The sequence below is a fragment of the Schistocerca piceifrons genome, chromosome 1 (assembly GCF_021461385.2).
Source record: "Schistocerca piceifrons isolate TAMUIC-IGC-003096 chromosome 1, iqSchPice1.1, whole genome shotgun sequence".
In the NCBI taxonomy this organism is placed as follows: Eukaryota; Metazoa; Arthropoda; class Insecta; order Orthoptera; family Acrididae; genus Schistocerca; species Schistocerca piceifrons.
In genome coordinates, this window is record NC_060138.1 from 954,493,226 (window position 1) to 954,509,380 (window position 16,155).

At 44.0% G+C, this 16,155-nt stretch overlaps 1 protein-coding gene across 1 annotated transcript in view; it reads left to right on the forward strand.

The window, feature by feature from the left end:
* LOC124776771 (discoidin domain-containing receptor 2-like) overlaps positions 1-16,155 on the forward strand; it is a 783,719-nt gene that overhangs the window by 736,022 nt on the left and 31,542 nt on the right. The window contains exon 13 of the mRNA XM_047251912.1: positions 6,768-6,919. Coding sequence (XP_047107868.1) covers positions 6,768-6,919 — 152 coding nt within the window. The remainder of the gene's footprint in view (positions 1-6,767; positions 6,920-16,155) is intronic.

The window sequence follows — 16,155 nt, forward strand, 5'->3', positions numbered from 1 at the left end:
TGATGCTTACAGTGAGCTTATTCTTTCGGTAATGTCTTCTAAGTCAGGATAACGCAGCATATTGTACTAACTCGATGTAAATTTGATCCCGTTGGGCGCCTAAAACGTTGTATTAGCACAATCTGAACGGGTTTTAGCACTCATATGCCATACACCACATCTGAGCTCCCTGTTGTAACCTTTGCGATATTCTTAATTAATTATCTATCAAGAGAAATCGAACGCAAGCTCTTTGCAGATAATATGAGTTGTGTTCAGTAAGTTCTGCAACACGTACATTTCCTGAAAGCAGTTTCGTTTTATGCAAGTTTCCAGTACACCATATTATTCCCCACTCTTTTGTCTACGTAACATAGTCACCTTTCTGTCCGACGGCCTTACGCTACTTCACTGGGAGGGTCCGTATGCCCGGATGGTACCAATATACTAGTCGAAGTCGGAGCCAACGTCTTGCTGTATCCACAACCATCATCCACGTACTGCTTCCCGCGAAATGCACCCTTCATTGGACCAAACCGATGCAAGGTGGAAGTTGCGAGATCCGGGCTGTGGGCTGTAGAATGGATGAGGAAGGACAGTCGAAAGAATTTTTTGATCTCCTTTCGAGTGCGTAGACTTTTTGACGCTTTTCATTGTCATGGAAGAGAAGTTCGTATGCATTTTGATGGCGACGAGCATGCGCAAGAGCCGTTTCTTCAATTTCCTGGTGGTAGCATGTGGCTGAAAAATTGTCACGGTGATTTCTCCGTTGGCAAAAGATTCAGGACTAGTTTCCCTTTCGGATCTCCGGGAGAAGACTGCCAATGGATAAGTGTCCACGAGAAAAAGACTGAATAACCGACGATACGACAACTTTTTACGAGTCGGGGCATGGGTTGTCAGAAGTTTGAACACGATATGGAAGTTCAAAAATCTGAAAAGCTAAATGTTAAGGCCCAGTCTGCATGTAGTGGATGTAAGTAAAATGAAATAGAAGGAAGACAAAAATTCCTGGTCAGATGAATATGAGGTAATATCAACAGCAGCAAAAAACTGTATAACAGGAGCAGGATTCGTTATGACTAGGAACGCAGGGCAGATAGTGTGTTATTGTGAACAGTTCACTAACAGGGTCGTTCTCATCAGAATCGACAACAAACTAACATGGACAGTGGAATTTTAGGTAAACTTGCCTATGTCGCAAGTTGAAGATGAAGAGATAGAGAAAATATATGAGGGTGTTGAACGGGTAATTCAGTACGTAAAAGGAGATGAACATCTAATCGTCACGAGGAACTGGAATGAGGTTGTATAAGAAGGAGAAGAAGAAAGGGCAACGGAAGAGTACGTGTTTGGTATTAGGAATAGGAGACGAGAATGACTAACTGTGTTTCGCAATAAATTTCAGGTGGTAATAGCGAATACTCTGTTGAATAATCGCAAGAGGAGGAGGTATATTTGTAAAAGGCCCGGCTATACAGTAAGTTTTCAGTTAGATTACATAATTGTCAGGCAGAGATTCCGAAATCAGTGATGAAGAATAGGCTGATGTTTAAGAAACTAGTCAGGAAGAATCAATGCGCAAAGAAGTATGACGCGGGAATATTACGGAATGAAGAGTTGCACTTGAAGATCTCTGAAGCGGTAGATAAGGTGATAAGGAATATCTCAGTAGGAAGTCGACCTGAAGAGGAATGGACATCTCTGAAAAGTGCAGTCACAGAAGTTGAAAAGGAAACAGTCGGTACAAAGAAGGTAACTGCGAAAAAACCGTAGATAACAGAAGAAATACTTCAGTTGATAGACGAAAGAAGGAATTACAAAAATGTTCAAAGAAATTCCCGAATACTTTCTAAGACACTTAGGAATGAAACAGATAGGAAGTGCAGAAAAGCTAAGACAGAATGGCTGCGTGAGAAACTTGAAGAAATCGAAAAAGAAATGACTATTGGAAGGACTGACTCAGCATATAGAAAGGTCAAAGCAACATTTAGCGGAATTAAAAGCAAGAGCGATGACATTAATGGTGTAACGTGAGTTTTTCTGTTAAATGCAGAAGGCAGAGTGGATAGATGGAAGAAGTACATTGATGGACTCTATGAGGAAGAAGACTAGTCTGATGATTTTATAAAAGAAGAAAAAGAAGCCGATATGGAAGAGATAGGGGATCTAGCACTAGTTTCAGAATTTAAAAGAGCTTTGGAAGATTAAAGACCAAACAAGGTGGAAGGGATCGATAACATTCCATCAAAATAGCAATAGAACGACTATTCACGTTGGTATGTAGAAAGTATGATTCTGCCGATATACTATCGGACTTTCAAAAAAATATTATCCACACAATTTCAGAGGTTGTGGGAGTCGACGAGAGCGAGAATAATCGTACTATCAACTTAACAGCTCTTGTATCCATGTCTCTGACAAGAATAATATATAAAAGAATGGGAAAAGAAAGTAGAGGATCTGTTAGATGAAGGTCAGTTTGGCTATAGGAACGGTAAAGACATTACAGAAACAGTTCTGACGTTTTGGTTGATAATAGAAGCAACTCTAAAGAAAAATAAAGACACGTTCATAGGATTTGTCGACCCAGAAAAAGCGTTCCACAATTCTAAATGATGCATTGTGTTCGAAATTCTGAGGTAAATAGTAGTAAGTTATAGGGAGAGACGCGCAATATACATGTGCAAAAGCCAAGAGGGAACAATAAGAGATGAAGACCAAGAACGAAGTTCTCGTATTAAAAAGGTAGTAAAATAAGGACGCAGTCTTTCGCCCCTAAAGTTCAATCTACGGGTGACAGTTATTGAACTGTATGAAATAAAATTGTCATAACTTCTGAACGGTTTGCATCAGGGCGTAACGGGAATTAGTATGCGCATGCGCAAGTGCTTTGTTGTTGTCGGCCTTTTCCATTTTGATGGATTTGTCAGTAAGCAAAATTAGCGCATTCTGGGGACTGATACTCCGCATTTCGAAATAGGGAAATCTCTTCACCCCCAACGGATGACTGTGTGGTGTGCAATGTCCTGTCACGGATATTCCGTGATGGCACGGTGACTACCGAACGGTACGTGAAGCTTCGACAACATGTGGTTCATGTAAGACGGAGCTCGACCCCATCGAAGCAGGAGAGTATTTGATGTCCTGGAGCAGCACTTTGGGAACCGCGTTCTAGTTCTGGGGTACCCACAGTTCACTGGCATGAGCCTTCATTGGCAGCCATATTCTCCGGATCTGAACACAGTCAACTCCTTTTTGTGGGGCTATAATTAGAGACAAGGTGTACAGCAATAGTCCCAAAACCACTGCTGAGGTGAAAACAGCATCAATGTTCCGACACTTCAGCGAGTCATGTATAATTTCGCTATTCGTCTGCGCCATACCATCTCCAATGATGGCAGGCATATAGAACATGTCATAACTTAAATCCGAATATCTGTAGTGACGTTTACATGTTGAATAGAGTGTGTACCCTCCATATTTTGTAACTAATTTACATTTTTTTCCATATAGTTCAATAATTGCCACCCTGTATGAAACGAAGAAGCAATGATGGAAATAAAAGGAAGGTACAAGAGTGGAATCAAAATTCAAGGTGAAAGCATATCAATGATAAGATTCGCTGATGACAGGAATTACAGGATTTGCGGAATGGAATGTACAGTCTAATGAGTACAGAATATGGATTGAGAGTAAATCTAAGGAAAACGGAAGTAATGAGAATTAGCAGAAATGAGAACAGCGAGAACTTAACATCAGTACTGATCATCACGAAATAGACGAAGTTAAGGTACTCTTCTACCTAGGCAGCAAAATAACCCATGACTGACGGAGCAAGGAGGACATCAAAAGCAGACTAACACTGGGAAAAAAGCATTCCTGACCAAGAGATGTCTAGTAGTATTGAACATAGGCATTAATTTGAGGAATAACTTTCATGAGAATGTACGTCTTGAGCGAAATATTGTATGGTAGTGAAACATGGACTGTGGGAAAACCGAAACAAAGAGAATCGAAGCATTTGCGACGTAGTGGTAGAGAAAAATGTTGAAAATTAGGTGGACTGATAAAGTGAGGAATGAGGAGATTCTCTGCAGGAGCGGAAAGGAAAGGAATATACGGAAAACGCTGACAATAAAAAGAAGGGACAGGATCGTAGGACGACTGTCAAGACATGAGAGAATAACTTTGATGGTATTAGAGGGAGTGCAGTGGTAATAACTGTAGAGGAAGGCAGTGATTGGAATGCATCCATCAAATAATTGAGGACGTAAGTTGCAGGTGAAGAGGTATGTAGAGGAGAGGAATTCGTGGCGGACCGCATCACATCAGTCAGGGCTGATAAATCCCCCACTCCTCCCCCAGCCCCCTCAAAAAAAAAAAAAAATCACCAATCACGTCAGAGGTGATCGTTGCACCATGAGAGAGGATATGAAATAGAATAGCCTCTTCATAGTCCTACAAGGTCGGCGCCATGCCTTCACCGGATGAGGGTGGAGCATTCAACTTCTTCTTAGAAGAAGTGATGGTGTTGCGCCTCTCCTTGGACTGCCGATTAGTTTCCGGTTCGAAGTGATGAACTTATGTGTTATCGCCTGCGATGATATTCGACAAAATATTGTCACGTAAGGCGCCAGCAATTCCTCACAAATGGTTCTTCAGTGGTCTTCATGCTCTTCTGCTAGGCTAGAGGCACACAGCGAGCAGAAGCCTTTAAGTACTGGTGAAAGAGTATGTCAGCATGACCAACAGAGGCATCCAGTTGAGCAGCGACGTGTTTGTGATTCGTCGATCACCTGGAATTAGAGAGTCGGCATTTTCCAACATTGCAGAAGTCACAGGTGTCTGCAGCGGGCTGGAATGTGGGACACTGGACAGGTTCGCACGACCTTGCTGCGATGATGACAGATGCCTCTCATGGCTTTTGTTCACTGCTCTACCTTACCATTCACCATCTAAATGGAAGAGGTAGAAATACAATATGAGTAAAGATATTAAAACCATGCTACACAGGTCTATGCACATTGTACTACAGTATTTCCCATGCTGTCACCTTCAAAGGTGTGTCGTAAACTGACGACTGAATCAGATGATGCCCGTTTTCATACGAGTGCCATGCTATTGCTAACAGCTGGTCTCCATTTAGTGCAAGATGTAAAACATTCTCCAGTTCTGTCTTACTCCTTTATTTTCTAAGTGTACAGGTGTATGTGAAATTCATAACTGAAATGAAGGGAACTGAAAACTACTACTGGAGACTTATCTGCTTTGCAATTATCTACATCACAACGCACTTCAGCAGCTTTGTTCCTTTCTGATATAATATGCCTTGATTACTGAATCACTAAGGGGATACACAGGGTTAGCTTTTGATGGTGAAATAGTGACAGTTGTCCCTTAAGATGGCCACGAATCGGGCACTCGTGTCGTCTCCAACACCAAATTAGCAAAGTGAACTCGGTTCAGTGTCCATATGCGCATGATTAGCGGATCCTTGCTGGGGCTGCAGTCTATTCTAAATTTTAGTATTGCTTTCGCCGTCCTAGACTCTAGACAAAAATGTAATACAATCTTACTGCCTTCCCAGTGCACGATCTCTTATACTAGGAGTGGTTAGTAAGTAATGTAAAACATATATTCGGCCATTTTCGGTTGTGGAGCATCAGTCCGTATAGTTTCATAAAGTTCTCATACCTGGTGGCGGTACAAGTAGTCTTCGAAATGCCATTTGTAACCGAGGTGTGATTCAAGCAGCTCCTTTTGGCGGAAACCAGAGCATCCCAGATGTTCATAGACACTTGCAGAGTGTCTACGGAGAGCTGCCACTGAAAAAAAAGCGCGGTGATTCGTCATCGCAACGAGGTCACGCAAACCTGTATGATTGGCTGCATGCCGGCCGGCCGCACACAGGTGTTAGCCCTGTAATGTAGGATCGTGCAGACACTCTCATTCGATGTGATCGACGGATCACAAACTCTTCGCTGCTCAACTTGATACTGCTGACACACTCGTCCACTACTTGGGGTCCTCAAAGGCGTGTGCCCCGCTATAAACGTAATGACGCATAATCGACGTCACATTCTTACATGTGGGTTCCTCGCCACCAAATAGCAGACCAAAAGAGTAACGAAGGACCATCTGTTTGACACAATGGAGGCAGCACTCTGCGGGAAGCATTACGTAGATGACGAGATCACTGATGCAGCAAGCCGTCGGCTGCGATGTCGATCAGCGTAGTGTTCCTTTCAGACATACAAGCTTTCACAATAAGGCGGTGTAAGACCGTCGCGTTGGAAGGAGATGTCGAACAATAGCGTTTTGCAGGTGCAAGGGTGAGAAATAGTACCGTGTAACGGGCCCTGACTAACACGGATCTGCTTTCGAAAAAAAAGTAGTATGTTTCTTGCCATTTATGCCCATCTTCAGCACGAAAGAGTGGTAAAAAACAAGATAGAAAGTAACCAATTGGAAAACGACTGTCGTTTAGGTCTCGTGTCTCGAAAAGTAGCCCAGAGTATTTGCTATTCTTGCTGCTTTCAAAGCTTGTCACAGTGAAGCCACATGCTGTTAGAAGCAACTCCACTCCAGTTCGAGTTGAGCTACCGCCTTATGGTACAGTGAAATGTTTGCATGTGACTTCAGTTTGCGTCATCAGGTTTATAACGAGCACCAGATCGTTCGAGGCGTCACTCTCGCTCTCTGTGCCCACGTGCAGCACGCGTTTCGTGCACGTGGTGTCCAGCAGCGAGCGCGCGTGACTGTGTGCTTGTCGCTGTGTTGCACAGGTGTTCCGGACGTGGTGTCGCGTGAGTACGCAGTGCCGCTGGTGAGGCAGACGCCGCCGCCGTCGCGACGCCCGCCGCCCTTCGCCGGCTCAGAGCCGCCGCCGGTGCCTCCGCCGCCGGAGCAGTACTACGCCGCCACCGAAATATGCAAGGTAACGTACATGCTGCCGTCAATGGCAACTGTTTTTCGAGATTCTCCATAAGCTTAAGGTAACAGTTTTGACAAATATCTAGAAATCCTAACAGTAGCTTAATTATTTTGCGTGTACACTGACGGAAAAATTGGAAAAAATAATGCAGAGTAGTGGAATTTCGGGAAAACATTTGTCTAGGTCGTGTATATAAGTGATTAATATTCCACCATCACAGAGAAATGTGAGCGTGAAATAGACCAGTGTCAGTACGGAATGCTGGTACATTAATAACATTAAATGCAAGCAAGCAAACGTGCATGCATTGTTCTCTACTGGTGCTGCATGTCAGTTTTGGGAATGGAGCTCCATGCGTGTTGCACTTGGTCGGACAATACAGCGGCGGTTAATGCTGGTTGTTTACGACGGTGGAGTTGTCATCCGATTATGTCCCACAAGTGCTCGATTGGAGACCGATGAGGTGATCGAGAAGGCCAAGGCAACATGTGGACACACTGTAGAGCATGTTGGTTTACAACAGCGGTATATGGGTGAGCGTTATCCTATGGGAAACTACCTCTGGACTGCTATTCATGAATGGCAGTACAACAGGTTCAATTACTGGACGGAAGTAAACATTTGCAGGCAGGGCCCGTTGAATAACTGAGAGTGCTCCTGATGTCATACGAAATTGCACCCTGGACCAGGTGTAGGTGCAGTGTGTCTATCACGCAGACACGTTGGTGGGAGGCGCTCAAGTGGCCTCCTCCTAACGAACACTCGGCCAGCATTGGCACTGAGGCAGGACCAGTTTTCTTCAGTAAACACAACAGACCTCCCCCTCCACGGTACTCCAATACGTTCTCGCTTGACACCACTGAAGTCACAGACGGCGGTGGATTGGATTCAGTTGAATGTTTTCTATAGTGCGTCTGACTCGGAGCTGTCCTTGAATTAACCGATTTGTAACAGTTCGTTGTGTCACTGCAGTGCCAACAGCTGCACACATTGTTGCTGAAGATGCAGGGCGATTAGGCCACAGCCATACTCCGCTCACGACTGTCTTCCGTGTCTATAGTGTCACGTGGACGTCGGAGCACGGTCTTCTCGCGACCATACATTCTTGTGTCCATCGCTGCCAGCAGTTATGTACCGTGGATCTATTACTGCCAAGTCCTCCTGCAGTACCGCAGAAGGAACATTCAGTTCCTCGTAGCCCTATTACACGACCTCGTCCAAACTCAGAGAGGTGTTGATAATGGCGTCTTTGCTGTCTTAACTACGCCACTGCCGAAATTTGAATAGAAATCATGTTTCAGATCTGGAAACACGCCTACCAACTTTAGTTTGTGTCGCACAACACCCTCTTGCGATATTCTTTCCGTCTGTGTATTAGGCCGCATGAGCGGCATATACCGCGCTGATAACCAGAGAATACGTTGCGATGTGGCCGCACAATACGACTACTTTCCCTTCCCAGTTAGGAAAGATAGACCGTATTTGGTGTGATGTTCTGAGTTTCTCTTTCAGATGTTCTCTTGGATAGTTCATTCCGAAACATGCTGCACCGGATGTGTTCTGTGTTTAATTCTAATTGGCTATCGCGTTGTATGATACATCTCTATTTCCTCTTCGGATATCTTACCTACGTGACTTTCACTTAGTCATTACGTAAGTTGTTGGTCACCTACAACGTGTATGCTATAAGTTCACAACTTGCACTGTAGAATTCCCGTAAATCTGCGTTTCGCACTGAGCCCGTCACAGGAGTGCACGATATAGTCAAGACCAGTCTCCTCGAAACTGCTTTTCTCTGGCCCTAATCAAGCTAACCTATTGTAGAGAAAACAAGAAGCTGTCAAAAATCGTTACCTGCAAGTTAATTGATGGAAGGTGGGATACGCCTTAGAGGCTTCTACTGTGTAAAAAGTGGTTCTGCTTTTAATAGCTTAGTTGCCATATTACTGCAATTCAGTACTGAGCACCATAGGAACAAACTACCATCGCCTTTACCATATCGTTATAGTAATAATAAAGTCCACAGTGATGGTGGTAGTGAGAGTGATAAGACTGGGCTGAGCAGTGTGCGAACCTATGAATGTGACCATTTATTTGCTACAAACAATCCTGTTGGAGGAACATCCGTAACTGAGCATTATAGCACGTGTTGAAAATACCACTTTAGTGGTAAAGTTCTTTTATTATTAAACGAGCGGTTTCGGGCTCTGATAAGCCCATCCTCAGATGCCGTAACTTCGTGCTGTGGTCCCCAGAGCGCCGAATACGGAGTCCCTGTACTGCGCTCATAGGTGGCACACCACGCCTAGTACACGTCCACCGCGGAGCTCGGGGGCCACAGCACCAAGTTGCACTACCTGACGATGGGCTTATAAGAGCCCGAAACCGGTCGTATGATAATAAAAGAACTTCACAACTGAGATGGTATTTTCAACCTCTGGCATTTATTTGCTAATCACATAACATTTCAGTTTACAAAATTTCATTAAAATGTTTTTCATTGTGATGCAATCACCTGAATAGGCAAAACAACAACAAAAATTTATTTACAAGATTACGCATCCTGAAAAATTCCAAATGCCCAAGGCATTAAAGAATAATTGAAACTCACGATGACTGTGCAACTCCAAAGAGTGAAAGCAACAATAAATAAGAATATTAAAGTCAGATAATGAATTTACATTATTAAAAAAAAAACAGAACCCACTGTAAAAATTATGTAATAATCAGCAACAAATGAAATATAAGAACCAGAAAATAAATTATTACAGTGAATGGAAATGACAGCAGTCATATAAAATTAGCCGTTACAATATACAAGACGATCAATATCAGTTAACAGAGCCCGCGCCCCTGATGAGGTTATAAGAACGTGGCAGGTGTCGAACAGTCTGTTACTCAGATATGTGTGCAATGGTAAAACACAGCCAGTTACATTCACTGATCAGTGTCACATAAATTTACGATCTAACTTAAAGCTTTTGCTTAGCATCCGTCTCATAAGCGTTTAAGAGCAGTGTTAATTAATATTATCAGTCTCATCCAATCCAGAGCGATTGTATACGTCGACAATACAGTTCTGCCCTCTACTTTGTGTAAATACGTCACCGTTTGTGCCACAGGCAGGTTGACAACATTCGCAACAAGGAACGGAGACTGGAGAGAGCTGCTTGCAAAACACACACACAAGAATACACAGCTCAAGTCCAGCTCCAGTCCTCACATTCCAGCCGGCGCGCTGCACATTCTACCTTACTGAAACCACTCCAGACGTACCGCACTTGTTTCTGTCAAAGAGCGCCTGCTCCTTCGCGACCACCCGCCAGTCAACGGCTTCCCAACGCTTACTGTTTGACTGTTCCTCTCTCGCTTCTGTTGGTCACCATCCTTCTGTCTATAATACTCGACGTTCTGCCTGATGTACACATCGGCCTCCCATATTGGCTCCGGACCATGGTGCCGTAGTGTTGCTGTGCTATCAGCGCCATCGAGCTATAGTGCTGGCAAAGCCGCAGCTTGTTGTCGCAGACTTCTGACGTCTAGTGAAGGCGCAGTTACCGACAATACATTCATCACCATTAGCTCATTGTCACTGAAAATAACTTCCCTGCCGCCATTACCAGTGATTCATTTTCCTGCTTTTTCAGAGAATTACAAGTCTTTCCTCGTTTGAGATCGTCTATTAAACGTACGCCCAAATAGCTGAATGGTCAGCGCGTTGGAATGCCACGCATGGGGGCCCGGGTTCGATTCCCAGCGGTGGTGGGAGATTTTCTCCCCTCAGGGACTGGGTGTTGTGCTGCCCTCATCATCATCTCACCCCATTGTGGACACGCAACACACCAAATGTGGCGCGCTCTCAATAAGACTTGCACTTGGCGGCCGAACTTCCCGCCAGGGAACTCCCGCCAACTGACGCCATACGCCTTTTCCATTGGTCTATTTAACATCGTCTGTTACCAAACATTGGACACCATAGGGACAAAGCACGAAACATCAGTTTTAACGGATGTTACGGGGAAGCCTGAGAACAAACTGAAGTTCACGCGTAACAAGAGTTGACTTTGACAATACAGGGTGTTTATACACTCATATTCATGAAAAACAGTACACACTGAACGATTAGAGACAGTACTCTCATATACACAGGGCATGTGTATTAGTGTGTTCTGCAGAAATGATTAGAATTTGAACCATGTCGGTCTGAGAGTTGAAGTTCAACATCGATATCGTCACTCAACACCACCTACCGGTGTAATTTGCCTGCTACTTTCGTTATCGCTATAGACCGAAGGTAATGAATCAGTGTGACGTGAGCAGACACGCAGGATGCCTCGCAGAAATAGGCGCGAACCGTATTGTTAAATCAGTAACGCTGAAAGAGGGCGCATACTTTGCATGAGAGAATGTGACGCATACAGGAAATTGCTGCTCGTGTGTGCGAAGTGTCTCGGCAGTGCAACGGGTGTGTGCAGAATGGTTTACGCAAGGCCCACGAACATGACGAGATGTGTGAGGACGCATCAAACAGAGCACCCACCAAGAAGATCGACACTTCATCCTAATGGCGTTGCAGGACAGATCTGCGTCTTCCTCGGGTCTGGTACAACAGTCAAACAGTGTAACACATTGTACATTATAATAAGTGACAGTCGTCACCATGTATTCAGGCATGGGTTATGTGAGCATTGTCTTCTTCTCTCCCTATCTCTGACGAATGTACAGAAACATACAAGGCGGCAACGGTGTATGGAATGACATAACTGGCGGCAGGAATGGCATCAGATCGTGTTTTCGGATGAATCCAGGTTCTGTCTGTTTGTAAATGATGGCCGCGTTTTGGTTCGCTGCAGATAGGGGGAGCGGTATCAAAGTGACGGCGTTCGCACAAGACATACAGCGCCAACTCAATTCCGTGTGGAGTGGTACAACCACAAGTCACAGTTGTTGCGTGTCCAGGGCACTGGGACCAGTGTGAGCTATGTGAATGACATCCTTTGACCAGTTGCCATACCTTTCCTGCACAACACCCCAGATGCTGTTTTTCAGCAAGACAATGCACGACCACGTGTTCCTGCACGATACATGCTTCTTGGCGTCACAGGATGTCGGCCTTTTGTTCTGGTTTGCCAGATCACCAGACTTCTAATCAGCCGAAAATGTGTGGGATACGATGAAACGACGCGTGAAGCACTGTGATTCAATGCCAACCGCTGCAGGAAAACTTTGGAACAGAATGAATGCAGCATGGGTGGCAGTACCGCAGGACGCCATTTGCGCATTATACGCGTCAATGCCATCACGCAAGGAGCAGGTTATCAAGGCCTGTGGTGGACCTTGTGCCTGCTAGGCAACAAGTCACATGCTGGATCTAGGTGACTGAAATGCTAATCATTTCTGCAATACATGACCCGTGAATACGAACGTCCTATCTCGTCATTCAAGGTGTTCTGTCTCTTTGTGAACATGAGTGTAAATTAATTATACAACAGTAACCTTTAACTCTGAAAAGGGCAAATAGCTTACAGAAATGTTTCGTACAGCTCTGAATGCATTTTATCCTTAAGTCTTAATCCCGCTTAACGCTGTTAATTCCCGACGTTCATACTAGGTGGCATGCCAGAATCAGTTGTTACAACAGATCGCCTGGAGTAAGTAACGGTCCTGTGTGTACGCAGTGTTGTTTATGGTTTCATGAAGCCAGTTTAGAGGCCGTTCGGGACTAAATGTCGCCAGCCACCACCTCAAAGACAAAGTATTATTAATTTGTACAATCGTTTCACCGAACCTTTCTGTGTCACCTAGTGAGTCTTTTACGGAGTAATAACTGAACAAGTTCAGTAGTCTCACATTCGTAGTCCACAGTACCTGGACGTGCTTGGATATTATGTAATGCCTCAGTTACAACAGGATATGGTCACAGAATTTATTTTCCAGGAAGATCGAGCGCCTCTACGTTATAATCGTAAAGGTGCCTCGTATTTCCATAGGAATGTGCCAACTTGATTTGGACGTGATGGAATCACATCCTCGCCACCACGGTCACCTAATTTAACCCCAGTGGACTTCTGTGTATAAGTTTACATTGAAGACAAAGCATTTGTTCCTCCTCTTCCGGGAAAAGTAGACGATCTGCGACAACAGATAACACAAGCAGTTGCCACTATACTGAGGACTTGCTTCATAGTGTTTGGCAGGAGACTGGTTAGAGTTGGAATGTTTGTCTTATTACGAAAGGCAGCCACATTGAACATTAGTAAATAAAACTTGAAGATATACTGTATCCAGTGCTGTATCAGACATTTCTGAAGCTATTTATCTTTTTCACAAACAAAGATTACTTTTCCATAACTAACTTATTAACACCCTGCATTTTCTTTGAGAATTGCGTAAATTTGTTCTCCTTATGTATAGATATTCAAGTGGTCTTTCGTCTACGCTTCACTCACACAAGATTACTTTCTGCTCTACAATTTACATGTATCGCTCCCGCGATTTCTTACATGCGGCATTTACAAGTAAGAATTGGTTCTGAAAATGCATACGTGTCTGTATACTACCTCTACGTCTAAGTAACAGAGATAAGCATCTCCCTGCAGAGCTGTTCAAGGACAATCCAATCTACAAACACCTATTTTCTGTTAGTAACAACAACGATTAATTTACACAAAGCTATACAGACACTGGAAATTAATCGGCTCGAAACATGCCAAACTCAAGTGTACAAAGACCTAGGACTCGTATACTGATCAGCCTAAACATTGTGACTACTACTCTCCTCGACGTTGAATGCCGATTGGTGGCGTTGCGCCTCGCGGGATTAGCCGAGCGGTCTGGGGCGCGGCAGTCATGGACTATGTGGCTGGTCACGGCGGAGGTTCGAGTCCTCCCTCGGGTATGGGTGTGTGTGTGTGTTTGTCCTTAGGATAATTTAAGTTAAGTAGTGTGTAAGCTTAGGGACTGATGACCTTAGCAGTTAAGTCCCACAAGATTTCACATACATTTGAATATTTTCGGTGGCGTTGCGGGCACGTTATGCGGTAACAAAAGTATGTAAGCGGACCGCACACAGATGGGGGCTCACCCTAGCGAAGATACAAGCTAAAATGGGGAATTACATTGAGATAAGCGACTTTGACAAAGGGCAGATTATTATGATTTAGAGCCTCTGAACGAGTACGGTCTCAAGAAAACGGAGATGCTGGTCGAACGTCATTTCGGAAAGAGGTAGAAGAGCAGTGAAACTACCACTACAAGCTAAATAGTTTTGACGTCCACGATACTTCTCAGAATGTGGGGTCCGTAGGCTTGCCTGCTCTGTTAAGTAGCACAGATGGTGATCTGTGGCATCTCTGCCGAATGAGCATAAAGCTGATGTGCACACAACTGTTTCGGAGCACACCGTTCACTGTACGTTGTTGACCATGAACTCCGCAGCAGACCACCCTAACGCGTTTACATGTTGACACAACGACATGTTAGCATGCACGGGACCATCGTGATTCGACCGTCGATCAATGGAAGTGTGTCGGCTCTTCAGGTGTATCATATTTTTACTACAGTAAGTCGATGGTCGTCTCCCAAAACCCCCTCAGCGCGGTGACAGGTGGCTCGAAACGTGCAGACGCTACGGGCACAGGCTGGTGGGGGGCATGGAGGCAGTGTTATGCTACGGGAGACATTCTTCTGCGTTTGCATAGGTCCTGTGGTAGTGGTTCACCGCTTGTCCTCCGAGGATGCCTTCCGCAATCGAAGGCGAAACGTCAGGGGAGAGTTTTATGTATGGACCACGGCATCTCAGCCCGGAAGTGTTAAGTGATGGCTACGTAACATGTATTTTGATAAACGTATACTGGTGATAATGTGTGAATTCGAAACTGGTAACGCTGCTTTTACAGCAAAGTAAACCAAAACTATGTTTTGGTTGGTTGCTGCCGTGCGCTATAAACATTCAGTATCGCATGACAACCATTGTTCTCCACCAATCCCTAGTAGAATAGCTATTAAGACTGACGTACTTCTATGTTTTTCTAAACTTGTTAAGGAAACAATAAAGTGAAGGCTTCAGTTCATGAAACATCAATATTTATTAAAACGGATAAGCATTGGCCTCTTAAACATAATGTCAGGAATTAACTTAAGAAACTAAAATAATCTGATTCACCAAAACCGTTTTTAAATAAGATAATGATAAATCACGTCAAGTATAAAGAAAAATTAGACAACGATTTTCAATAAAAGAATGACGGCAGGTACATGAACGAATCAAGTAAGCACTTACTTTAATTCATCACAGTCCAGGCATACCTTTTACTCAATGGAATTCATTTGCACACTTGTTTTTGACAGTTAAAACATGTTTTGGTACCTTTTGGTGTCTTTAAGGCATGAACACCATTGCCTTTTTTGGCTGAGTCGGTCCTGCCAGGACTTACAATGCAGAATCTTTGATATAATTTTCAAAATTTTTTGCAAAGAACTTCGTTCTAAAACTCCTTAGAAAAATCTCTAGAATTCATTTTCCTCTCTTTGATCAATGGCATGCCAATTTGTTTTGCAAAATCTCAATGTACCATATTTCCATTCATATATATAATGCATTTTTGCATAAGAATAGCCCAATTCTCTTATTCTATCTTGGTTTTCTTCAAGAACTATCTCTTATTCTTTCTCTTCGTCTACTTCTATTTCACTGTCAGTTTCATGATACGAAATTTCTGTTTTATTGTCAATAAAATCGGCTGCAGTGAAAAGTGGCTAGTGTATTCAATGAGTTAGTCTTTACCAGCTAGAAATAACTCCAAAATTTGGTCAGCGTTCAAAACTCGCTCCGTTCCGTCTGAAATTTGTCATGACAAAAAAGAAAAGTAACGTTTATAGGTTTGTGGGATAGATTTTGACCCAAACTGGTAAGAACCCACGGAAATAATGGTCACTGCTTAGCACACGTCTGCACATTAACCGAGTGAGGTGGCGCAGTGGTTAGCACACTGGACTCGCATTCGGGAGGACGACGGTTCAATCCCGCGTCCGGCCATCCTGATTTAGGTTTTCCGTGATTTCCCTAGATCACTTCAGGCAAATGCCGGGATGGTTCCTTTGAAAGGGCACGGCCGATTTCCTTCCCTAACCCGAGCTTGTTCTCCGTCTCTAATGACCTCGTTGTCGACGGGACGTTAAACACTAATCTCCTCCTCCTCCTCCTCTGCACATTGCAAAAGCAAAGCCGGCACTAAGAT